This window comes from Phyllostomus discolor, chromosome X, assembly GCF_004126475.2.
Source record: "Phyllostomus discolor isolate MPI-MPIP mPhyDis1 chromosome X, mPhyDis1.pri.v3, whole genome shotgun sequence".
NCBI lineage: Eukaryota > Metazoa > Chordata > Mammalia > Chiroptera > Phyllostomidae > Phyllostomus > Phyllostomus discolor.
Genome location: NC_050198.1, coordinates 3,176,421 through 3,203,502, shown reverse-complemented (window position 1 = coordinate 3,203,502; position 27,082 = coordinate 3,176,421). Strand labels below are relative to the sequence as shown.

General features: G+C 43.8%; 1 protein-coding gene across 2 annotated transcripts; it reads left to right on the top strand.

The window, feature by feature from the left end:
- Positions 1-1,171: 1,171 nt before the first annotated feature.
- Positions 1,172-21,951, top strand: GEMIN8 (gem nuclear organelle associated protein 8). Of its 2 annotated transcripts, XM_036017120.1 has the most exons (6): positions 1,172-1,277; positions 5,311-5,424; positions 6,730-6,732; positions 8,318-8,362; positions 8,920-9,376; positions 19,252-21,951. In XM_036017120.1, the coding sequence occupies exons 4-6, from the start codon at positions 8,351-8,353 to the stop codon at positions 19,506-19,508; spliced, it is 726 nt and encodes a 241-aa protein (XP_035873013.1). In that variant the 5' UTR covers positions 1,172-1,277; positions 5,311-5,424; positions 6,730-6,732; positions 8,318-8,350; the 3' UTR covers positions 19,509-21,951. The 2 variants fall into 2 exon arrangements, with proteins under 2 accessions (XP_035873013.1, XP_035873012.1); XM_036017119.1 differs by lacking the exons at positions 5,311-5,424; positions 6,730-6,732 and having other exon boundaries at positions 1,173-1,277.
- The last annotated feature ends 5,131 nt before the right edge of the window (positions 21,952-27,082 follow it).

Below are 27,082 nucleotides of genomic sequence, written 5' to 3'. Positions count from 1 at the left end.
ATATAATTTTAAATGTTCTACTAGCTGTGTTAAGTAAAGTAAAAAGGTATAAGTGGGTTTAATTTTAATCTTATATTTTGCCTACATAGTTCTTCCCTAACATGCTCTCGCTATTAAAAAATGAGATTTTTATCATCTTTTTCTCAAACTACCTCTTCAAAATCCACTTCGTAACTTACGGTTACCACACATCTCAATTCAGCTACATTCCGAGCTGTGAACACCACGTGTTGAACGGCTGCAATGGACAGTACAGGCAGGCGTCCAGTATGCTTTTGTTAAAGTTCATATTCTTCTGTGCTATTTGACTCTTCGGTAGTGCAAGAAGAGCATGGTAATTATGTCCATGACATTAGTTAGCCTGACTTAGCCATCTCCTCTTGTCTCCAGTTTCCACCTATTAAAATAATTCTGCAATGAGCATCCAGTTTACATCTGTTTTTCCTTGAAATAATTTCCCAAAAGTGAAAATTCTAGAACTAAAATACACCCCCTTTTAAGGATCTTGCCATGGTTTGCCAAGATACCCCAGAAAAATAAGCTACTTAGACTTCCAGTGGTTTATGCTTGGTTATTACTGAATCCTCTGCGACACTAACAGGGAAAGTATTGCTGATAGTGATTGTGATGATAAAAAATAATGTTAGTGGGCACTATTTGTTTGCTTTAACGCACCGGGCATTGTGCACTAGGTATTATTCACATCTTATTATTCACGAGCTGAGGCTGGCGGAGGTTAATAAACTAAGCGCTAGAATCGCGATCAAACTCTGATCTGGGTAGCTATTTCCAAAGCCTGGCCATTTCCCGGAGCCAGGACCACTCTCCCTTGAGGGAAGAGCAAAATGTCAAAAGCCAAGAAACTATTCCAGGGACCTGGGTCGTGCAGAAACGACCCTCGTCTTCTCACCCAGTTAACCCATTGGCACAGATACAGCTGCCCGACGCGGGCGCTGGCCTGGGTCCAAACTCTAGTGCCGTGACCAGGGCGCTGCACCTAAGCGCTCTGCACCCAGCACCTGCCACCAGCGGTTCCCGCTCTCAGCTGAAGAGCTGGACTGTCACCTTGAGCCCGCCCCATAGCGTGGTGCAGAACGCGCCACGAATGTGTCGTCACACAGGCCCCGGGCGGGGCGGGTCTTCCGGCGCGCAGTGACTACCTAAACCAATCGGAAGCTCACTAGTCGCCCAGGCAACAGCTACTCCCATTCTCGACCCACAGGAAATAGGTCCCTGCTGTCCCACCGCCCAGGATCTGCAAGCCAGGAGCCCACGAGGTGACTCTGGGGGCGGCTGGGTTTTCTTTGGGAAGTGAAGGTGGAGCCTGGAAGCCTCCAGAGCCGAGAGCTTGGCTGTCACATTGTCGTAGTAATTATCATCCCGCGGTTATTTGTGAGAAGGGACGGGTTCCAGAAGCTCTCAGCTCTGATGTGCCTGAGAATCACTGTATGACTTTTAAAATTCTGATGCCCAGGCCTCCGTCCCAGATGAATTAAATTCATATCCCCAGAAGCAGGGCCTAGGCATCTGTCTTTTTATTAAAGCCCGCCCCACGCCATGTAGTTCTAAAGTGCCAGTAACATTGTGTTAAGCTAGGGCAGCCTCATGCGTAAAGGGATGTCTAGAATATTGATTCTTATACTCAAAAATCGGTGCTTTATTTCCCCTCGCACTTGACTCTTTGTGGGAAGTCAGGGGTTTGGGTGGAAGTTGTCTGGAGAACATTCGCACCTGTGGTCTTTTATGCGCCTTGCCTGTGAAGTGGAGAATGTCTTTGCCCTTTTTTCTTCCTCAGTATTTGAATTGAACCAGCAGCCAACGACGTACATTTTAGGTTTGAAATCCTGAGTCCCTTATTACAGGCCAGTGGGTTCTGAACAGTTTTTTTTCCCCCCCAGGAATGATTGTTAAAGTTGTTTCACAGGCTGGGTTCTGTATTCAGCTGTCTTGCACCTGAATTCAGAACATTACTTGAAAATCCAGACTAAAGATTAGTAACACAAGTAAGACTCCTGGCATTATTTACTCTAGAAATGCAATTTCTAACTATATAGTTTATAGAAGTAGCAGTCTCTGCCATGGCAATGTGAACAGAAAACTATTTTTGAAATGCTGTTAGGACATAGGCTTAAACTGAAGCAAGTTCACTATAAGGTGTACAAATCCCCTACGCATGCTCATTGTCCTGCTGGGAAAGTATATAAACCAAAGCTCCAGAGAGACTTTCATTCTAAAACTGTTTGACAGTTTGGGGAAGGCCTTGTGGTTTTTAGGATCCACCATTGAAGGATGGGGCTCGATGAGAGGGTTAGGGGTCATTGAACCACTAGCCTGGAGCAGAGGCTGGAAAGGCCAAATTCACTGCAGAACTCTGGGATCGGCTGCTCTACAACTGCAAATCCAGCTACAGAACAGTGACAAAAGTGAACAAGTGAAGGGAGTAGAACTAGGGCTGATCAGATGAACTGAAAATATATTTGCAAAACATTAATGCATTCAAATTTCTTCTTTCTGAAAAGATTTGGAGCTTTATAATATTTGAGTGACCAGCTATTCAGGGATTTTAGGAAGGGTAAAGGTAGGAGGAGAGAGTGTTATCGGGAAACAGCAATCCCAACAGCATCCAAGAACAGGAAATATTAGCTATGATTTTTTTTATACTGGAAGGAAAATAGGACATTTAAAAGAACTAGATTACAGAATCCATGCCTACAGGTAATTGATTAAACACCCAAATGAGTGAGGCATAATGAGTGCTGTATGCATTCAGAAAAGAGAGATTAGCATGCAATTACCATGTATATGTTTATAGAAGTAAAACTTGAAATAAGGCTCCTAAAATCTACTGATGGTCTTAACCACGTTAAACTAGTCGTAGGTTTTGCTGATAGGCTCTTAACTTGTATTACCTGATTGTTCAACCCTTATTCCTTTATGCTCACATGAGGTTTTACTGTATGAAGCATAAACTTGCAGTGAAGAGATCTTATCTGTTTCCTTCTATGACTTGTATTATTTGTCCTCAGTTGATGACTTGTATTACATGCCCTCAGTTGCCTCAGTTTTCTGCTTTCGCATTGCCTGTTGGGTTCATGGATCAGAGGGTAACTTTGTTTTGGGATGTCCTCATATTTCACTTCTGATTCTGATGTTAGTCACATAGGGAATTGGTGAACTTGTAAATAAATCCATTCACAAATCTAGCACTCTTGAGGACAAATGAAACAATGCCATTCTGTGGCAGAATGTAATGTTTGTTAAAAAGAAGAATTAACTACATCCTTTCAGTCTTTCTCCTTCCCTGGGCTGTGCCTTTGTTGTGACATTACTTATTGCAACACCCAGAAGAGCGTAAACTGGGGTTTGGGTTTGAGGGAAGGGGAAATAAAACTCCGTTTGGGGGCTCCCTTGCCCATAAGTTTTAACGGTGGCTGTTAGAGACAGAAAGATGCAGGCTTACTGAACACAGAAGCCTGTGCACTGTGGGAGGCCCGTGTCTGAAAGATGGAGCTTGGACTGCTGAGAGTGGAAGACCATTCAGACTTCAGCCATCTTTGATGCCCAAAACACTGTGCAGGGACCACGCACGCACAGCCACAGGAGAGAGCCCATCAAGGCATCAGGCCAGATGAACTTGCCAACCTTATCACGCGGCTGAGGGTGGGAGCAGGAAACGGTGCTCTCAAAAAGCCTCATTTTATTATTTTTCTTAGTTGGGGAAGTTCCTGCCATTGCACGTGTTGTTGAAAGACAGCCATTCTACTACGCTTATTACTGTATATAAGAGATTCCTTAGAATTGCATGACTCAATTTACGTAATTCAGGTTTCTCGCTGTACTTTCATATATTTTGAGTGATCTCCAGCAGAAACACCCCCCTTCCCTCTGCCTTGAAACAGTGGACTGGTAGGCCTAATTGGACCCCTCAAATTACCTGGTTGGCTCAGGGAACCAAATCGGAAGGAGCCTAACAGGGACCACTCAAGTTTCAGGGCTTTAACCAGCATAACTTATGTCATGACTGACTTTCCACGTGTTTCTTTGCAAAAATCAAAGCAGGTGACTTTTCATATATTTAATTTTCAGAATTGTAGGGGAAAAGGAGCATAGAGAGGAAAGTGCAGTTATAGATTTATCGTTTTCAGGGGTATTTGTGGTTTTATTTATCTGGTTGCTGTGACACACCCTACATCCTATATTTATAAGAATTTAAATATGCAACAAGAAGAAGATACACGATGCCACTACTTTTCAACAAAGGCGCATTACTTATTTGTGGAATTTTTTTTTAATTGATGAAAATAGCCACAGTGTATCCATTGAAAACTTCAAAGCTCTTGTCCGTCGTTATTCATGTACACTTATGCATGTCAAAATGTATCTTCCAGGATAAGCAGATTCAATGAAGAATGAGTACATTTTCTCAGAAAGGCTTTCTGGGAAAATACATCGTTGATGACTCAGGGGCAGTATCTTGCCTGTGGGCCTCGGCAGTGTTCAGTGAATGACCTCAATGCTGTTTTTATTCCTTCCTTTTCTGCTGGTTGAGGACAGACAATGAATTCAGTCTCTGTACTTGCCGGGGCTCAGCTGGGCAGTGACTATTCTGCCATTGTACTCACTGGGGAGGGCTGCCCGGTTGGTAGTGCTGTGGATCCGGGCCTGCCCTGACATTGCCAATCTCTTTTCTTTCAGCTGCGCCGTCCCATTAGAAAAGAAAGTGGCTGTTCAGTCCCCGAAGTGCGCCATAATAGAGTAGGAGACACTCCCAGGGAGGTGGGGAATGAAAGATGAAAGTAAAGACCAGTGAAAAGGCATCGGAGTTTTGCTGCAACCATATGCATTCTGTTCTTTGCAATGGTAATGGTGTCTGATGGTGGTGTTGCTCTAATGTCTAGAATTATTTTAATGTTGCCTTTTCAGAAACCCAGGTGTCTTATTAAGTCTTTAGACATTGTATGTGGAAAGAGTAACAAACTTTAACAAGTTAACAGGACCCTTCCCTTGGGAGCTAACTGATGCAGCCAGCAGGGAAGAGTATGGATTCCTTGTTTCAGTGATTAGACACTGGGAACTCTCTCCCTTTTCTCCTTGTTGGGTCACTGCCTTGCACACGGCAGCTGGTAGAGCATCCATCAGAAATCATGGCACCGTGGGTGTATTCTAACATATACCTGTTGATTGATACTCTTTTGTGGGAGTTGAGAAGTTTTTTTTTTTCCTTTAAGTCTCTAAATGTCTATGTAGGTCTTTAAGAAATGGTTCGATTTGCTTATTTAGTCATGGAGATGATTCCTTTGTCCCAAATAGTAGGAACTGGTCACTGAAATTGTTGGCTGTAATCCCTGTTGTCTTGCTTCCACTCATCCTATCCGAGTCTAAGTGTGAGAATCGGAAGTTGCCCCAGTGATTTCCAAGTGGAAGGTGAGGAAGAACTAGGATGTTTGGCATTTGATAGTAAATGTTCTAGCATCTGCAACAGTGCAGACAACATTACACAGTTGAGGACAAAGTCGCTTGTATTCCATCATTAATATAAATCCATCTTTTCTTAATGTCCTGGGTCTTAAAAGAGTCTAGCACTTTAACTGATTAATTGGTACACTTTATAAATAGTCAGCACACTGGTCTGAATCAGAGCTGCTTCTGCGTCAAATGCTGGAATTGGCTTTTTTTGAGCATCTCAGCTCATGTCCTGGAGTCTTTCTTGTAAAAATGTTCAGTGTGCCTTGCATGATCTCTAAGGCAGCATAACATGGCAGCCCTTTTATCAAATGACTGGTCAAATTAAAGGCATAAATAAGTAATCTCTCCTCAAATTAGCACTCCCTCCACCTTTTTAATCACAGCCACAGACAACGAGCAGCCTGGAGGACATGATGGATTACACTTGCACTTCTTAAACAGTTGCCTACCTTATCACATCTTCCTACACTTCTCACTCCACAAAGTGGACCTCTCAGATGCTGCCTCATACATTTGCAGAATATGGTAACTCCGACTTTTAAAGCCAGGCTGGATTGTCCCAATTATGAATAAAAACAGGATTTTCTGAGGTCTGCAGTAGTGTTCAGTGACAATAATGTTTATTAACATTTGAGGCTGTCACACTTCCCTGTTTGGGATCATTAATATTCATATTAATCTGGCTCTAAGCACACTTTATAGGGCATAGAAGTCTGGATTCAAAACTCTTACTCTTCAGAAGACGTGCAGATGTCTCCTTGACTTTTCTAATCTAATTTCTATGCTCCTTGTTAATCTTCTAAAACAAATTTGATTAAGACACACTGGAGTTCACTTTAATGTCATTATGCACTGCAGGCTCTCAGCGATTCAGATATCAGTGCTAGATGAAAACTGGCTGGAGTGAATTTGCCACTTAAAGGCTGCACCTTACGGTTTAGCACTCAAGCGTGCGCTGATTTCTACCGGAATTTCATTCTGTGCCAGTCTTATTTCTCCGGGCGGTTAGCCCCTGAATCGCATTGCATTTTATATTTCCTCAATAACCTGTACAGCACACAGCAGTGAACCAGGTTTTCAGATAATGGCTCGTGTTTTAAACCTTTAAATGTATAGTTTCAAAGTAATAGGAACTACATTTGCACGTACATTTTCACCACATCTGTTCACTTTTTCCCAGTTTACATTCACTACATGTGCATGAGTTTCTGAATTTAGAACAGTGAACAGGAAATGTGGGCTGTGTATGAGGTAAAATGACAGAAGGTCATGTCAGCCCTCTTGGAAATACCCTATTTGAAAGGTTTTTTTTTAATATTAAAAAGAAGGGAAATGGTTCTCTTTTAGGTTAAATGTTAAAAGAAGTCATTTTCACATTGCAGTTTTCAACAGTACCCATAGCAAAACATCTGATCAAGATTATGAAATAAAGTCAAGTTTATTTCTTAAGACTTGGAGATGTTTAAACGTTATCCTGTGATTAAGAGAAGTTAGAAAAATAGCACTCCTTCATATCTGATTTCTAAAGTTTCAGATGCTAAGTAATTGCTCAGCGACATATTGGGTTAGTATTGTGTTAGTGATTTTCACTAGCACAATAGCTTCAATTCTCAGGAGCTCCAATTTCACAGGAGCTTCGATTCTCATGCATTTTAGACTTACTGTTTTTGTTATTTTATTTTATTTTATTTTATTTTGTTTTATCTTATTATTATTTCACTTTTTAAAGCACATTCTAGTGTAGACTGTCATTTTAGTAGCTCTGAACTCCTGAACAGGAAGAAAAAATATTCAAAGCCTGTTTTAAATAGGTTGTAAATGGTACAGCCTGAACTTTACCTTTAGGTCCTTCCTGTCCTGTCAGTAAATCACAGGCAGGTAGGCAGCGAGGGGAGGAGCCTCCCATGGAGAGCAAGACTGCTGGGCAAAGGCGTTCTGCACCCGAGGCCTGGTGGAGGATCTCCTTAAAAGGGTTTCTCCCCCTGAACAGGGGCAAAGTGGTCAGACAGGGACAGCGCCATGTCCCACACTGGCTGAGAGGTGCTTATCGCAATCTGAACCAAAATAAGGCCCACTGAGGGGGCTTCAAGCACAGGGCACAACCCAAGCTGGAGAGATGTCTTGCAGGGGTGTCTAACCTGTAGTCCACAGACTGCGTGCAGCCCAGGATGGCTGTGAACGAGGCTCAACACAAAATCGTAAATGTACTTAAAACATGATGAGATTTTTTTGTGATGACGTGTCACAGTGTATTTAACGTGTGGCCCAAGACAACTCTTCTTCTTTCAGTGTGGCCCAGAGACGCCAAAAGGTTGGACACCCCTGTTAGAGCCTTCTCCAAGTCCCAGTCCGAGGGCAAGACCTAACAAAGGTTCCAGTGAGTTGACAAGATATAGTGTATTCCAGCCTCAGGGACATACAAATTTAATTTAAACTTGAGTTAAGCATTGGTAAATAAAATAATATCCTTGTCCATTTTTAGCTCATGCTCTGTGTATTATTTTTTTATATACATAGTAACTACTAACTATTTACACGAACACCTGAAACCAATATAAAATAATATTGAAAGTAAACTGTAATTGAAAAAGAAAAAGAAAACAGAGAAACCAGGACTTGCAAAACCAAGTCTTTTGAGCCACTTAGTCATGCCTGAGGGGATCCCTCCTTTTCAGACCACAAGGCCATGTGCATGTGCCAGGCTCCGTAGGGGTGAGTTGCATGAAGGCCAGGCACTGTCTTGGGAAGAGGCGCCCTCCAAGGAGCTGCTCGACAAACTACAAATCACCCACAAATGTCACACACCTACCCGTGCTGACCAGCTGTTTGCCCTGTGGTTGTTCTTTCCTAGTTTCGGTGCCCCTTTGGACTTTCGCAATCAGAGATGGCATCACAGGTAAGATTTTTTTTAACACATAAAGAGTAAAAGGTAAATGTAGTCTTCACCATCCTGGTGTTCTCACTCCATGGCTGAGAAAGGCAAAGAAATACATCAGAAATAAAAAGTAAAAGCACCACTGGGTGCATTGCCGGCATCTTTTGTCCCAGGCACTGAGGAGAAGTAGGCTGGGCTGGCAGGCGTTTGGGGGGCAGAAAGGGGAAAGCAGAAAACAACATCCCATTCATCCATCCATGTGGTTCTTGGCTTTCTCACTTGGAACTAGTTGCTTAACTACAGTGGATAGAAAGGGCCAAGGGAATAGATGTCCGGTCCTTCTCTCTCCCCGCATCCTTTCTAAAAATGACCATTATTAGCTTCTGTCCCGCTTTTTAATGGCCATAACCTTAAAGCTGATTGTGCCGTGTGTACCTCACGTACACATACTTCAGAGCAAGTATGTGTACACTCAGTGTCTGGTGAGCATGGACCTATCATGTCTCTTTTATCATACCTACTTTTATCTCTTGAGGATGACCTGTGGTATCTAGCCGACACCTCCCTTGACTTTGTAGGCCGCGCCAGCGGGAACTGGGGAGCCTTGGTCTCATCATCCAGCATATGCAAGATATTGGCGTCATTACTATCAAGCAATGGCTTGGATGCGAAGCCACCAGATGGCTTATTGGAAGGCCGTGGAGTCCTACGTCAGGTCCCCATGGTACTGCACTCCCAAAGGTCATCCCCAGGGCCCTTATGCCGAGGAGGGCAGGTCTCCCCAGTCCTCCTGGGGCCATTACTGGGCTTCCCAGGGCTCCTGCTGCAGGCATTCGCATTCCCCATGGCCTGAGCCGCACGGTCCTGACAGCACGAGAGAAGTCCGGGCTTGGGCTGCGGAGGAAGAGGAGGAGGAAGAAGAAGAGGAGGACACCGACTCAGATGAGGGGGTGGAGTGCGACGTCAGCAACATGGAGATCACCGAGGAGCTGCGCCAGTACTTTGCGGAGACCGAGAGGCACAGGGAAGAGCGGCGTAAGTGCATGCTTCCTCTTCTCGCCCTGCACTCTGCTGTTGTATCTTCCCTAGGCTGTGACAAGTTACTTTCTCACTCCTCGGCTGAGCACAGAGAATATTCCATAGCCAGTCCTGACCTTGGAAGAGCTATGCTGATGCTGCACCTCAATTATATTAGTTTCCAGAGCTGTTTCAATATAGGGCTTCTTTTTTTTTTTTAAGTTCTAGAACAAAGCTCAACCCGATAGTGTGTCTCACATTTATTGAATGTTGGAGACTCCACCAGACAGAGAGTGTGCATGTGTGCGCATGTGTGTGCATATGTGTATGTGTGCATGTGGATGTGTGTACATGTGTACACATATGTGTTCCCTAATCTACACAACAGTCCCTCAAGATATTAAACCCACTTTACCAATGAGGAAGGTGAGCCTTCAGAAGGTTGACTGACTTGTTTCATGGTACATGACCAGACATTTGCCATTAGGATTCCAGCTACTGTCTGCCTGACTCTGGTTCCTGTGCTCCCTCTTTTCTTTTTTTTTTAGATTTTATTTATTTATTTTTAAAGAGGGAAGGAAGGGAGATATATATATAGAGAGAGGGGGGGGGTGACATCAATGTGCGGTTGCTGGGGGTCATGGCCTGCAACCCAGGCATGTGCCCTGACTGGGAATCAAACCGCGACCCTTTGGTTCGCAGCCCGCACTCAATCCACTGAGCTACGCCAGCCAGGGCTCCTGTGCTCCTTCTTCATGCACAAACGTAGGGATTAGCTTCTGTCCCTACGACAGCTAGGTTCCTCAAATACTATTGCCAGCTCGCAGGCACACAGCTCTGAGCCTTCCCTGGTGCTCCAGAGCTGCCAAATCTTAAATGGTAAGCTCCCTCCCCTCAGAGCAGAGGTTGCCATGAACCAAAACAATAACAAAATGCCTAGTACTCAAACTTTCTGGTTCAATCCTGCTGCATTGAGGTGATCTGCCTGGGGCTACAGACTTGTGAGAATGGTCTTATATCTTCAGTCAGAAAGCAGGAATTGTCTCTTTTTTTTTTTTATTTCTTACTCCAAGAGTTAGAACTGCTTTTGGTGCTCTCCTTACTATTAAGATTATCAGACCATTTACAGTTTAAGTGTCTGTAACAGATCAGATATACACATATCTGTTATTTGCTGCCTATTATAACCACTAGAGAGTCTCGATATTGTTTGTATTGTTTGTATCACTAATGATGTGACAGTTTACCTATAATTGTTAGTAAACAGAAACATAGAAACCTCGGAGGGGTTGCCGTTCCGTTTTCGATGATCCATGTTTTCATAACAACAGCGAGTGTTCACAGATGCCACCACGTGCCCTTGGGTGTCTTTGCTCGTCATTCTCCCTCAACTTCCCTTCTTTTGATTCAACTGTTGACTTCTTTGATGTGCATTAGAAAGTACACCCAAACAAGTACTTTTCAAACAGTACTTTATATTACACATAGAATACATTTCTCTCCTGGATCTCCAGAAATGAAGTCAAGCTTTTTTCAAAATGCATACAAAATAACCATTAGTCTGGCGCCTGAGGGAAAGTAGCCATTGGCCCATGTGCACATTTGGTCGGAGTGTTCTTTGTTCCTTTAAAAAAGAAAATATGGTGGCGATAGGGCTTCTTTCTGTTGTCCTTACCAGAAGTTGTTCCCCCCTCTAAGAAACGGATAGTTTTATAATAAAAGTTGTGGTTAAGGATAGGAGTAAACCCCGGTCCTCAAAAAGGCCATTTTCAAATATCTGCTGAATTCAAATAAACCTGATATAGTTATCCAATAAATATAGATGTGAATGAAATGAACATAAGATAATGAAAAGCGTTCTTCCAGGGTGAGTGGTTCAGTCACAGATACAGGGAAGAACATCTGTTTAAGTGCTAGGCGTTTCACTATTCTGTTCAGGTGCACACTGATCTGTTCCGCCCTCTTGCCTTTGTCAGAATCCAGTAGGTTTTAAAAAGTCATGCAAATTATCTCCTACTTTGTGGCTGGCACTTAATATTATTTTGAATGAATGAATGAAGTATTTTGTTATTAATGATGAGCCTTAAATCAGAAGTTTTCTAATCTTTTCCTACAAAGTAGTGAACTTGCTATGGTTCTGTGAGACATTTTACCAAGTCAGTTACAGTTGGAACGCTTTATAAAGTTGGTGAACTTCAAATTTTGTTGGATAGTGTTCCTAAATCTTCATTTCCTCCAAGGCTCCAAATGGCACTGTTACCATCACTATTACAGCTTGGCTTGTGTCCCTTATAAAAGATATATTGGAGTCCTAACCCCCACCCTCCAGGCCTCGGGAGGTGACCTTATTTGGAGATGGGGTCTTTATAGAGGGAATCAAGTTAAAATGAGGTCATTAGGGTGGGTCCTAATCCAGTGGGACTGGTGTCCTTCAAGGGGGACATTTGGACCCAGACACACCCGGGAGGATGCCACATGAAGACCGGAGTTCTGCTGCCACCAGCCAAGGAACTAACTACCAGAAACCAGGAGAGAGGCCGGAACAGACCCTTCCCTGGCACCTCCCCTGCCCGGGGCGGCCCTGCCCTGCTGACCCTTGATCTCGAACTTCTGGCCCCCAGAACTGTGAGCCATTGTTCTAAGCCTCCCAGTTTTGGGTGCTCTGTCATGGCAGCCATAGGAAACTAATACAATCCCCCTGCAAGAGTTGTCTTTGTGAATGGTATGGAAAGTGTACCGGAAACGTGTTATCGCCTCTGTGAGGAAGATGTGGTGTGTGTTTGTTTTACTGTGGCCTAGATAGCAAACCAACAGAAAGGGGAATTTTATGAAAACTATTACAATCTTCATCCTTAGCCTCACTCCCAGTGCAGCTGTGGCGGAACCTCTCAAATCATGGGCTCCCCCACTTCTGAGCCAGAGGTTCTTAACCCTCTTGTGGGCCCCGTGCCCTAACCGTTCTGAGCCTCAGCCCCCTCACCTGTGAAGTGGAGATTCTCATTAATGCAATGATAATTATGAAGATTAAATGATGTAATAAGAGAAAAGTTAGAGAATGGTGCTTGGTACAAAGTCAGTGCCCAAGAAACGTCAGTTGTTATGGTTAGTTGCTTATAGCTCATCCTTTGTTGTGGACTATTCACCACAAACTGATTTTACTCTGGTAACTGTTTGTCCTGACTGGTGCTTGATTCCGATCCTGTACCTTTTTGATAAAGATATTCTGTGACTTCAAACAAAGTGCTGTATTTCTGCCCTAGGCAGCACTTACACTCTTAAGTTGATCTAAATATTTAACATTTAAATATTTAAAACACCAAAGAATTACATTTTTGTGTCTGTCAAATTTAGTCATTTAGTTCCATTTCTAGGACATTCTTGTTGGACATGATATAGTAAAATACGGGGGCTGGAAAAACGAACCCACTTGCACATTACTAATCACAGCCCTGAACACATCGAGCTTCCACTTCTCTGTGCTTTGGAAAGTGTGTATTTGTAGCAAAATTCAAAACTGCATGTCCTAGAGTCTCTGCCATGCTTTTGAGTCCTGCAGTCTGTCCCGAAAGCATTATGAAGTCCCTAGGAGATGTGAGAAGTGTCTGGTGAGGGTGAGAACACACGTTGGTGCCAAAATCTTACTGCTAAAGACCTGCTTGTCTATTAGAAGAAGCTGCCAGGGCTTAGCCCTGAGCCCCCAGTAACAAAATCATGGGCAGCAGTTCACCAGCATTGTTTTTTTCAACAGCACTTTGAGGGGTATCTAGGATGAATACGTGTTCCTTCAGGCAGTAATGAATGATGGAATTCAGACATAAGTAATTTGAACGCCCGGGGTGTTGTCCAAGCCTTTGCCATTACTAGAATGTACCTGAGGTTTAGTTCCATACACGGCCAGGAAATGCTTATTATTAAAGAGATAAGGGACCTGAGTAGTATCTGAGTAGTACCTGAGTAGTGTGCATACTTGGTTACAGTTGTTTTTGTTTTGTTTTTTGAGCCACTAGAAGCTGCTTCTTCAATAAGGGCAAATTCAACTTTGAATGTGAATCATTTAGAGAACACAGAAGTTTATAAAATATTACTAGCAAAGGAAAAACATAGCGAAATTGGGTTTAGTTTTTCCTCATCTGAATCTTATGTAATATTGTCTTAGGATAAAATCCTTCAGAATAGACGGCATGTTCTTGCTTCTTGTGATCACTACTCTTCCAGATAAACTCTAATTGAACACCCTTCAATGATAACAAAACATTACATCGGATAAAGACCTTTTGTGCAGTGGGAACAAGCATGCTTTTGATTCTGTTGTGTCATCATTTCCTCATGAGATGTTTCCATTATTTAAAACTTCAGTGGTAACATTACTTACAGGAAAAATGGCACTTGTGATGTTTTAAAGGTCGGCTGTGTTCTTACCTGTTTCTTGGGGGAAAATCTTTATTGCTAAGTTAAGGAAACATATTTTTTTGGTATAAATAACCACCGACTGGTTCTGCAAGATTATCATCCTAAGTCTTAGAGGGAAAACAGACGCAAGTTATCATTTGCAATAGACAAGAAAGTCCCCTGAAACAAACACTGCCACTGTTGTCTCGGGCTTCAGCCAATCAGAGATGTATCATGTGTTTTGGGGTCAGGTGTTGAGTCAAAACAGGGACATATTCGCAAAGAACAAACCCAGGTGGGAATGGGGAGATAAATGAAAAAGTGGTACCTAGAAGAGCCATCTGCGGTGTGGTCCATGGTTCCTTTTGCAAAGGCGGGGTAGAGTGCTGACCACCAGTAGTGAACTTGGTAATCGGGGGAGGAGCTCCATGGGCTAGTTGTGGAGAAATGGAATATGCCCTAAGCTTTGAGGGGTGGGATCGACTGGGAAGGAGAGAGAGAGAAAGAAAGAAAGGAGGTAGTCCACCCCCACTCAGCACTCAAAGTACTGTTCTTACCAAAGGGCCCCGGGGTGTTTTTCTTACATTTGATGGGAGACATCTGCTCCACTGGATTATGTCTGCCTGAGGAGGGAGGTCTAGACCCTGTCAGTGGGCTGGACCCCCATCTGTTTGGTGCTCCTTCAGTCCCCCTCTATGGAAAACCTACAGAATATAGCAAAGGTTCCACCCCAGAATTGAATTAGTCATCTTGGTGAAGTCAATGAGATTCGAGTGTGGAATCATACTGATTGAGCATAATTCCGCCGTGTGTGCGTTTCATCCAGTCCAGATGTTGAGACATGCATAAAGCCAATCAGTGAGAAGAAATGTGTGAAAGGCTGCAGAAAAGTGGGAGGGAGGGATGGAAATGCCCTTTTATTCTACAAACGGACATGGTGGCTGTCCGCAGGCGTACATGTGTCATGGACTGAGGGATGTGGGGCGAGGATACAAGACCCATCAGAAATGGCTCCGGGTCTGCACCTGTGTTCTGGATGTGTTGCTGACAAGTCAGAAATGAGGCATTCACGATATAAATCAAGCCTGTGCTTTCACTCGGTTGTGTGAAGATCATTAATTCTAGCAATGTAGCAGTGAATATAATCAGAAAGACATGCTAATGCTGGAAAACTAACATTCTTTAACACTCATTTGTCTTAGTGCTTTGTCCTCCAAAATGTTCTGCCTTCAGGCTAATTATCTGTGGAATACTGAAGGCATGTCTTCCTGCTCTGTGAGGTTCCCTAGAGGCCAAGTCACTGTCCTTGGTTTTTTTCTTTCTTTACGCACGACAAGCCTCTATCGGTAACATCACATAAATGTATCGAGTGAGGCAAAAATACCGGTGTCACATATCCTGAACCCAGATGAACCCAGTAGAGTTGCTCCTTAACAGTGCAATCCTGAGTGTTTTTCTTGTATTAACCCTATCTGCATATTCACCCTGCATCAGTTTCCTAGCACCACTGTAACAAATTACCACCAGCTGGATGGCTTGGGACAGCAGAAATTTATTCTCCCGGTTCTGGAGCCCGGAAGCGCAGAGTTGGGGTGTTGGCAGGGCCACACTTCCTCCAAAGGCTCTAGGGCTTTGCTTCTTCCAGCTTCTCCTGGCTCCTCATGTTGGTTCGCTTATGGCAACGTAGTTGCAATCCCTGCCTCCGGGTTTGCATGGTCTTCCCCCTGTGTCTCTAGCTGCCCTTCTCTGTCTCACATAAGGACACACTCCTTGGATAGGGTCCACCCTAATCCAGTGTGACCTCATCTCCATCGTTCCCTTCACCTCCATCCTTCCCTTCCTCACATCTGCAGAGACCCTGTGTCCAAATGAGGTCACATTCGGAAGTTCCGGGCAGATGTGACTTTTGGGAGGACACTAGTCAACCCACTACAGCCTGGTGCTGGAATCTAAAAAGGTTATGGTTTGTATTCCAACAAATTCCCATGACCAAGTATCCTAGAAGAAAAGAGCTCTTGGTAAGATCGAGTCCCATGGCTGTTTTCAGTAAAAATGACCCCCCCCACTCCTGACCAGGTCTCTGTTCAGTTATGTCTGAGGTGGGACAGTCCCCTTCTCTGCTTCAGTCAGCTGATAGTCCATGGGGTCAGAGGAGCCCTCACCATGTTTTGAGAAGAAATACTACCAGTGATTAAGAAGAATCCTTCCTTTCAGTGGGAGGAAGGAAGCAGTAAATAGAAACCAGAATAAGTGGATGCCTTCAAAGGAGTCTCTCCCACCCTGAGGCTTGCTTGGCCCCGTAGGTCAGTGTACACCAAAGCACTTTCGGCCAGTCTGAGGGTATTTGGTTTTAAGCTGGCTGGTTTCCAGATATGTAGTCCAGCCTTAGAACAATTTCTTTTAATTGTGTGAGTAAATGGAGGTGAAGGGACTCGAATGGAAGGGAACAAATCAGACCCCAACTTACCGGGGCCCTCCTGTGCCTGCTCCCCCAGCCCCTCCGCCATGCAAGCTCTGAGGGACCTAGTGAGGGGCATGCCTCCAAGCACCATGTGTGATTTGAGCATCTGTTTCTCTATCCCTGGGCTGTCAGCAATTTTCTTTCACACCATCTGGAAGAAACAGAGCTGCTCACCAAAGGAAAAAATAATGTATGGCCTTTGTCTGCACTTTCTCTCAACAATCGTTTCCTGAGCACCTGCTTTGTGTCAGGCATGGTGTCCTCCTGGGGTTGGGGATGGGGCGAATGTAGGTGACAGGGCCCCTCCCCCACAGGCGACTCCTGCAACCCATCCGTTAGCTGTCCTTTCAGTGCAAGGCACAGGCCTCCTGCCCCTTAGATCTGTGTTTTAGGACAACTATCCACCGTGCAGGAAACCTGGAACCTGCAAACCTCTTACGGGCAGGGAGGGGACAGGGTTGGACCTTACATTTTTCATAAGGAAGGTCAGATGGGAAGGAGATACAAGTAGAGAACAGAGCCAAGGCCTGTATCTTTTGTGCTTATACTGCGTGAACTTTGTTTAAAACTAAAATCCAGTGATGGCAACCCATGAGCCCATGTCGAGTGTGAACTTGGAAAATTGCACAGCCTTCATGGGCTGCCAGATGGGGTCGCTTTGTATTAATAGTGTTTCGTCCATAGATGTCAACAGTATGAGAAAATGTCTCTTGACAGAGAATGGTGACACCAATTTAATATCGGTGAGACAGTTTTTGTCAGCAGAGTGGCCGAAAGAAGCATCATGATAACCAGGTTAGGTTATAAGGAAAAGGAAACTGAAGATGCCAAAGTAAAAAGTTTATATTCACATATCCTAACAGCAGAGATAGGGAAGTTTTGAAGTTTAAATATACACTTACCGAGATAGGGAAGATTCCAGTGTGTATTTAAACTTCAAAACTCGGAGACTCAGATTAGACAGGAAGTTGAACATCTGCTGTGTCACTGAAGCTGTCAGGAGGGCTGAAGATGGTCTTCGTACAAACTTGAGAGTGAAACGACTGTGGTCTGGGAACCTCTGCCCTCTAGATGCAGAGGCTCCTAGGCCCCCGCGGCCCCACGCGTGGGATCGTGTCCTCCAGGCCAGCAGCAGGGCTCTCACGGGTGGGAGGGACCCTATTGTCCCTGGCTAATGTGGCCGTGCCAGGCCTTCAGCAGAGTAGTCCTTGAGGGATGCGGTGGGGAATAGAATGTGAACACCCAGAAAGACGGAACAACTTGCATCCTGATGTTTCAGGCTCGTCAGAAAGACCACAAATGAGTAACAAGTGCTTGTTGAGCTCCCGTTCATTTGCATGTTAGGTCAATATTTTGGCTGCGGTCTGCGTTTCCCAGTAAGTCAATTATATCTTCTCCATGGATAAGGTAACAGTGATACGGTATTTATTTTGACAGTCATTTGGCGTATCCGTGTACTGCTTCCTTGTGTGAAAATGAACTGCAGATGTGCTAAGACAGAAATGGCCACATACATTTTTAATAATGTTTCCAAGTTGATAAAACCCTTTCCCTCCGACTCCTAGGTGTCATTTATAAAGAACGGGATTTATGAGAGTGACTGTGCGTGAATAACATAAATAACTTTCCGTTCACACTTGATTCGTTCACTTCTGTCATCTCTTCCATACTAAGATTTCTTTCTGCTACATTCTTTGTAACAAGAAAAGGATGATTTATGTTGTTGGTTTAGCTCAACAACATCCTCACTCCCTGCTTAGTAGCATTTCTCTTGGTAGCAATAGCAGCTATCGATGTTCTGCTATCACATTCTACTATCAATTCCTCTGTTCCTGACAGTAGCTTAGAAAAAATCTATGTATTCAGTTAGGCTACATTTGACTTTTTGGAGCATTGTTTTGCTGATAATTTTTAAGCCCATTTTTTTTCTACATGACATTTAAAAAAAATTATTGATTGATTTTAGAGAGAGGGAAGGAGAGAGAGAAACATTGATTTGTTGTTGTACCTATTTATGCAGTCATTGGTGACTTTTACATGCGCCCTGAATGAAGGTCGAATCCACAGCCTTGGCATATTGGGACCGTGCTCCAACCAACTGTGACACCTAGCCAGGGCAGTTTTTCTGATATTTTTATGTTGTGCTTATTTACATAAGAATAAAAGTTATGTTAGTACTTGCTATAATAAAAGAGAGGGGATAACCAATTCTTGCTGTACCAGAATCTATTTAATAAATGAATAGAATTGAAAGCATGTAGCCCGTGGTGCTGGAAATGCGGCCTAAGCTCATCTGTGAAGTGGGAAGTCAGATCCCATAGTGAGGATGTTGACACCAAGTTACAGGTTTCAGTAGCAGGAAGATTAGACCTCAGAGGTTTCCGTTCCATTTGCAGAATTGCCCTGCTCGGCCCTTCTACCCTCAGCAAGTGTTGAATCCCTTGACCTCCCGTCGCCTGGTACACTTTCTGTTTTGGATGAGTGGAAGGATCGTTGGTCATCATGGCCATTCTCTGTTGCCAGCACTTGCTCTTTCTGGAATACCTAAAATCATTCCCCCCCACCACCACCTCTTTTGTGGTGGGAACTACTACTAATTTCCACACTGGCCTTTCCAGGAAGCACTGCATTTTCCTGCCTGCCTGGTGTCGTGTTTAAAACCCAGGGAGCTCCACCAGCCCTTCCTCGCTAGGCAGGCTGTGGGCTGGCATGTGGATGACGAGAGGAACCCAGGTGGTGTCATTTTCTTCTGTGTTTTCAGGACTCTTCCCAGAGGTTTGATAGTTTGGGGTGCCATGTTTCTTTGTGGCTTTTTGCCATTGCTCTCAGCATATAGCCCTCTGATAAGTGAACAATGAGCTTCATAACTAAGTAGATAAAAAGATGCAGGTTGTGCTTTAGAATCTAGAGAACATCCGAGCTGGCACAGCTGGGCCTGGGTCCACAGTTTGAAAGGGACAGCTAAGGGGACTTGCTGGACTGCCCGCCGTAAGTCTGGGTGCCATGGAATTCACCCCAGTTGACTGTGTTGTCTTGTTCCTAGGGCGGCAGCAGCAGTTGGATGAACAGCGCCTGGAGGACTATGTGAATGCCGACCACGACCTGTATTACAAGACACCCCGCTCCATGGAACCACCGTCCGAGAGGCCCGGTGAGCAGCGCCAGGCCGAGATGAAGCGCCTGTACGGAGACAGCGCTGCCAAGATCCAGGCCATGGAGGCCGCCGTGCAGCTGAGCTTTAACAAGCACTTTGACCGAAAGCGGCCCAAATACTGGCCGGTCATTCCGCTGAAGTTCTGAGCCCTGGCCTCTGAGCTCCCTTCCTCTGGGACTTGCTCCTCCTCCTGCTTCTGTGCATTTTCTTGGGGAAACGGGAATTTATACTGAGACGTTCACCAAAGTGCCAGGGGCCCTGTCATGGGGGTGATATAATCAGCCAGGCATTTTTCAGCATCAGGGTGTGTACTGTAGTCTACCTGCAAGATTTTCTTTTGACATAAAATGATAATTTCATATGCATAACACTTACAGTTCTTTGAAGTTCTCAGAGATACTGCTTAGTTGTTTATGTCGTTTTATGCCTTCTTCTATATTTAACCCAACTTGAATGCTTTAAAAGTGTCAACTGTGGTCTCCTACTGGCACTCCATTTGCCCCCGCTGACACTGACCCAAACGTGCAGCCAGACGATGACCACTCTTCTCCCACGCAGAGGTCAGCATGCAGGTTCTGCAAAGGGCCAGAGAGTTTGTATTTTTGGCTTTTCAGATCACATGTTCTGTCTCATGACTACTCAATTCTGCCCTTGCAGCCTGAAAGCAGCCATGGACCATAAGTAAAGTGGATATGGCTGTGTTCCAATAAAACTTTATTGATAAAAACAGGCCGTGGGCCAGATTTGGCCTATGGCCAGTAGTTTGTGGACCCGTCCTCTAGTGGATGAAATGACCTGTCTGACATTGTTCTTGCTCTCTTTACAGAGTTTTCATGTCACACAGAACTGAGGGCAAAAAAAAACAGTCATTCCCAAACCTGCTCCCCTCTGCAGTCTCCTCTGTTGCCAAAAAGGTATTATTGAGCTCTTACTTTGTATAGCAAATATCATTTTGGAAAGAGAACGCATTTCTGAGAATGAAAATTTAAAGATTGATGGAACGGTCCATTTAAAAAAAAAAAAAGCCAGCTGCCTTTTAAATAAGTTATTATGGTGTGTTGCCAGGGTGAGCCTTGTTGACCTGAGAAGATTAGCACATCCATCAAAGGTTGGTGGAAAGATTTAGTATTGACATGTTTTTCCCTGAGAACACTTAGCTCCACATTTCAGCCCCTGCCCTGTGACAAATGCATTACTTGCATCAGCCCCAGGTGCTTGTTTTTCCAAGCCCTTGTTTTATTACTGGAGTTGCAATTTGAGCTTGGGTATTGCAGACCAAAATCAGTATTAATTTCCCCTGAGGTGACACATGACTAAAATTTCAAGTCTTTAGTAGTCCTCTCTATTTTTTTTTTTAATTTTAAACTCATACGCCTCAATGGGAATATAGATGTGACTCAGGCACAAATACAAACTAATTATATATTTGCAGCAGGTTCTTAGCTGTTTGAGAGTGCAATGGACCTCTTTACAAAGAACTCTCCTACCTTTCCGCCAAAGAAGCCGCCATGCCGGTGCCACCCCTGCCAGAATGGTGGCTGTGAACTTGGAGTTCCTTTCACCTCTCAGTGCTTCCTGTTCCTCACTCTTCAAGTGGGTCTTACTGATTCCCCCACATGGAGTCCTTGTGAGGACCACGTTGAGTCAGCACCTGTAAAACATAGTGCTGGCTGCACAGTAAATACTCAACACATGTTGATACTTATTTATTCCCTGTCTTTAAAAGTTACCAAAGAGACCCCGTGGAAGTCCTGTGTATGGAACTTCTTCCAAATACAGAGAAATGTTTCCCTGTCAGCCTTTTGAAGGGATGCATTGGCTTAAATCTCATTCCCACCTGCCCTTCTTCGCAAATGCCTCATTAGATAAAGTGTGATGGGGAGACCTATGGCTTATTTATTCGTTTATTCAGCAAATACTTGAGTCCTTCCAAGATAGCTAAACCATAGTCTTCCCTCAGGGCACTTGCATTCTAGGAGAGGCAGACAGGTGTGTAAAGATAGCGATGGCATGTGTGCAGTGCTGCACGCATGCGCAGGAACTGCAAGAATGTCGGATGAGGGTGGGGCTTCTCGGCCTCAGCACTATTGATGTTTGGGACCCATCATTCTTTGTTGTTCTTAAAAAATACATACTGTGGACACATATATATACTAAAATCAAGAGACTTGCATGCAAATAATTCATACACACCAGTTTCAGAACTACCCACCAATAGCAGGTAGTTCTGAGCAGGGAAGGGGTTGGCGTGCCATTCAAAAGTGGTTTTTCTGTCTCTAACGTTTATTGTTTTTCTCACTTCATTTCTAGGGGTAATTGTTACATGAAATGTTTATTTGTCAAATGCTTATATAAGGCTTACTGTGGGCCACATACTCTTCTAGTTGCTTTTCGAATATTCATTTCCTTAGCAACCAACCTAGGACCAACCTGGGAAGTAGCTATTATAGGTTCACAGCCGTTTTCCAAACTGTGAGATCAGGCATGTTCCAGAATGCAGATATTGTTGTACTTTCAGTTCCGTTCAGGTCAGGTTTTGCCATCAGATCCTTACAGTTAAGTCAGGTTAGGCTGTCAGACAAATAACTTCTAGTTTCCAGAGCTTTGGGGATTTCAGAAAAGGGGTGAAGAAATAGGATTGTTTTTATAGATGAGGAATCTAAAGCACAGAGAAAGTAACCCACTGAACCAGGCTCTCCTTCAGTGGTGGAAGTGGGTGTCAAACCCAGGTATTCTGACTCCTAAACTCCCCACTTTTTGCTGCCTTGCCCTGCTGACCTCAGCCTCTACAACCATACTGTCAGTACGTGGAAGGCGCACTGTTTCCAAGCATTGCGAAGAGTCTGGAGCCACTTACAGCCCTCAGCAGGATTCCAGTACATTCCATGCTGGAGCGTGGGGTTAGGTTCTAGTCCTAGCTCTGATTGAGAATGTTTGACTCTGGATAATGCATTTGTACTTTTTGTCTGAATGTAAGAACTGAGGCTATAGCAACAAGAGGAAGAGGGATACACTTGAGATATTGAGGAAGTAGATGTTCCATGTCTTAGCGATTTGGGGCAGGTAAGGAAAAAGTCTAGGATGGTTCAAGTTTCTGTCTTGGATGGTAGTTCTAGCTATTCAGGTGAAGAAACCAATAGGAAACCAGTTTGGGAAGAAGCATAACTAATTCTATGTGGGACACAGTGAGTTTGAAAGGCTCACAGACATCCAGTGACATCCTGTCAGTCATTGGATATTTGGGTTTGGGACTCAGGGTAGATGGTCTGCATGCATAACCCATAGACACAGACAGCAGTGTGGCCATGGCCAGAGGGAAGGGGGGGTTGGGGCTGGGTGGAGGTGGGCAAAGGCGGTAGGTGGGGCAGGGGGTGGGGAATGGGGACATCTGTAATAGTGCTTCAAAGCATAAGAGGAGCATGTGAAAGGAAGGAGAAATGACAAAGAAAACCAGGAGCTAGAGGTGTCTCAAAGGGGGAAAGTGGGAGAACCAGACAGTGGCTTCTGCTGGGGTGCATTAGGAAGTTAAAATGAGCACCAATGAAATATTTTCACAACTATGTATATACATGTATCTATAGCAAATGCATTGCAAATGTTCTTTCAAATATGTATCTGTATATATAAAGAATCTTGTTAAGTTGTCCAAGATGAAAGATAAGGAGAGAATCTTAAAAGCAGCAAGAGAAAAGGAGACAGTTACCTACAAAGGAGTTTCCATAAGACTGTCAGCTGATTTCTCAAAAGAAACCTTGAAGGCAAAAAGGGGCTGGAAAGAAGTATTCCAAATCATGAAATGCAAGGACCTACATCCAAGATGACTCTATCTAGCAAAGCTTTCATTTAGAATGGAAGGGCAGATAAAGTGCTTCTCAGATAAAGTCAAGTTAAAGGAGTTCATCATCAACAAGCCCTTATTACATGAAATGTTAAAGGGACTTATCTAAGAAATAGATCAAAAACTATGAGGGGTTAAATGTCAACAAACACAACTATCAACGACTGAATCTAAAAAGACAAAAACTTAGCAAACCACTAGAACAGGAACAGAATCACAAAAATAGAGATGACATGGAGGGTTATCAGCTGGGAGGGAGAGAATGCGGGGGAAAGGTACAGGGAATAAGAAGCATAAATGTCAGGTACAAAATAGGGGGAGGTTAAGAGTAGTAACTGGGAAATAGAGAAGCCAAAGAACTTCTATGTGTGACTCATGGACATGAACTAAGCGGGGTCGGGGGGATTCTGGAGGGAGTGGGGTGCAGGACAGAGGGGGATAAAGGGGCGCAAAGGAATGAGACAGCTGTAAAAGCATAATCAATAAAATGTACTTTTTAAAAAAAAAAAACTATGTCTAAGTACCAATTTACAGGAAGTTCAGGGAGTAGACTAACATTTTAAAACATATTAAAGACGCAATCAACCGAATCTAGAATGAGAGAAATTTGATAGGACAGAAAAACTAGTTTCTTCAACAAATGAACTTTCAAAAAGTATGTGTTGGAGAGGAGGTGATAGCAAGGGGAAGAACTGTTGTAAGATGTACTGTGTACACTTCGTATGGATTGTAATTTGAACAAATTATGAAAAATGTGAGGGAATTTGAATGTGACTGTTAGAGCCTATTAAACAATTATTAAATTTGTTAGGAGTAATGAGTGTTTTGTGGTTATGGGTTGGTTTTTTTTTTTCAGTTCTTATCTGAACTCTTTATGGTTGCGCTCATGCTGTTTTGGGTTTCCTTTGAAGCATTGCAGTGGCAGAGCATGGGAGAGGTGACACTTGAAACAGGATCAGCAAAATGTTGAACATTCTTGGAGCTAGGAGCTGGATGCCTGGGGGCCCCTTATGCTCTTTCCTCTCGCTGTGTTTATGTTTGAAAATGCCATAGTAAACTTTTAGAAAATGAAATGGAATTTGAAGGAAAGAGATTAATAGTATTGTCACAGAAAGGTCTGGTCAACTAAGAACAGAAAGGGAGACTTTGGCCTGACAGCCAAGAGACCATTGTCATGTAAAGGACCTGAAAGCAATTTCAGTGCGTAGGTGGGGAAGGAAACCAGATCTTACATCCAAAGCTGAGATGGGTGTGCGGAAGGACTGGGGCGTGTCAGAGGGGCACTGGAGCCAATCTGAAAGAGCTCCCAGCCCAGTGCCCCAAAAGGGGCAACATGAGCAAGAAACCAATACAGTGTCAGAGTATAAAAGAAATGCACACAAGTCCATACTGACAAATGCTTGAATAATAAATGGAGAGAAGAGACAGATCTTCCTTACAGAAGAATTCCAAATAATATCTATCAGTACTGCCCCCTGTAGGAGGGGCACCTTATCCTCCCTTCTCCACTGAGGAGAGGCTAAAGGAGCGACTCACTTCCAAAGAACAGAGTAGAGAAAGGGGAAAATAACTTTTCAGTGGAAAACTTGAGCAGACCACATCATGTAAGTGCTCAAGGTTCACATCGCTGGTGATGAATTCCGTGGGTACAGTGTGCCGCCTGATGTGAGCTGATGTGACAAGAAGGGCACTTCACCTCTGGTAATCTCCAAACTCATCACTGCAGTTTAATCATGAGAAAAGCATCAGATAAGCCCAAATTGAGGGGCGTTCTAGCGAAATCCTAGCCAGTACTCTTTAAAACCCTCAAGGCCATGAAAAGCAAGGAATACAGAAAATGTCACAGAAGAGACTAAGCAGACATGATGAGTAATGACAATGTGGGACCCTGGATTGGATCTTGGAACAGAAAGAGGATAGTGGGAAAGTGAAACCCAGATACAGTCCATAGTTTCATTTCATGGGAATGTGCCGATGTTAATTTCCTAGTTTTGACACAGACCTACACCACAGTTGGGAAACTGGGTGAAGTTGTGTACAAGCTCTATATGATCTTTGCAATGTTTCTCTAAATCTGAAGTAATTCCAAAATAAAGAGTTTTGAAATAAAAATAGAAATTTTTATTGATTCCTGCTAATTGTATTTATATGTAACTTTTGTTCCACCTTTAAGAGGGGGAGAGAGATTTTTATTTTTCTAAAGAAGGAACTTACAAAGCCTTTTTTATTCTTTTGAATACTATAGAATCTGACCCCTCAGACACCAGAATGGTGAGAGTGAAGGGTAAGTGAAGTCAGGAGCCAACCTTTGTTAGTACCTACTGTGTATAGCATTGCACAATTTGCACGTTACCTGCTTTGTTTCTCTGAACAACCCAATGAAGCATGATCCCCAGTTTTCTGATGAGCAAAGTGATTCAAAGAAGAAACAACATGGCTAATGGCTGGGGTTGGGTGGAAAGGGGGAGTGACAGCTAGTGGGCTCAGGATTTCCTTTGGAAGGGATGAAAACGTTTTGGAACATAGAGGTGATGGTTGTGCAACACTGCAAATGTACTAAATGCCACTAAATCATTCACTTGAAAACAGTTATTTCTGTGTTATATAAATGGCAGCTCCATGAAGAAAAAAAGGGGTCATAATAAAAAGATGGAGAGCTACATTCTAGTTTTTCCGGGTTCTTTGTAAGGATACTCAATGCAGAGTTTCAACACACCGGCAGCTGCAGTTGCTGAGCCACCTCCCAGTCTGAAGCAGTCAACAAATAACGGCAAGGCAGCTCCACCAGACACGAACACCTGATTTCCGTGGCGAGAATGGTAGCGCTGTATTAGCTGGTGGAGCCACTTTCTGTGTTGCTATGTGGTCGTACACAGCGCACAAACTGGAATAGAATGGAACCTGCTTCTGTTAGCAGTCACCCCAGATGAATGGGAAGATCAGTACTCAGCCCAGCTGGTACAATCATGAATTGTCTCCAAACCAGGTCATAATTGATGCCAAGTGAAAGCACTGTGTACACATTAAAATACGGAATGATTGAAGAAATAAAGTGCATTTGAAACCTATTAAAAAGAATCTGTGGTCTAGGGATGGGAGAAAACCTGGAGAGTGACAGATAAAAATCATGTGGTGTATAATATTTCTCAATTTCTTTTTCTTTTTGGCCAAAGAACAGTTATTCCACTACACAGGCATTATTACATGACAGAATGTTAATAATACTCCATAGCACACAGTTTGAGAAACACTTTTTCATTGAATGAGTCCTCATTTTAACAAATTGAACAATGTAGGAGTCTTACTTGGCTCCGGGTGCCACAGGAGCCACCCGTGTGGCTTTGGGAAATTGAGAGAAGAGAAGGATCAGAGACCAGTTGGAAGAGAAGCTGTATTTGGGCTCAGTCTATTCCTAGAGAGGATGGATTTGGCAACATACAGATGGCATGGACACACACTCTGGGTAGAACTACCAGCAAAAGGCAGAATATGTGCTTGTGTATGGGAAATAGAATGCACATCCATCTGTCAGACTCCCAAGGTCCTCAGACCTGGCTATGCATTGGAATCCCTTGGATCCTTCTCTAGCCAATTAAATCAAAATCGCTGGAGTAGGGGCTCAGGCACCCTGAGTGTCTTTAAAGCTCTCCAGGTAATCCAGTGTGCAACCACGGTTGAACTGTTCTCAAGTATGGTGTCGGAGCGTACTGATGTTCACATTGGATCATGGCGTTATACACTACCTTTCAAACTTTAGCATGTGTAACAGTCACCGGGGGAGCTTGCTGATACACAGATTCCTGGGCCCTACTGTAAGATTCGGACTCAGTAATGTGAGGGGAGGCCCATGAACCTGCCTTTCTATTAAGCTCCCAGGTGGTG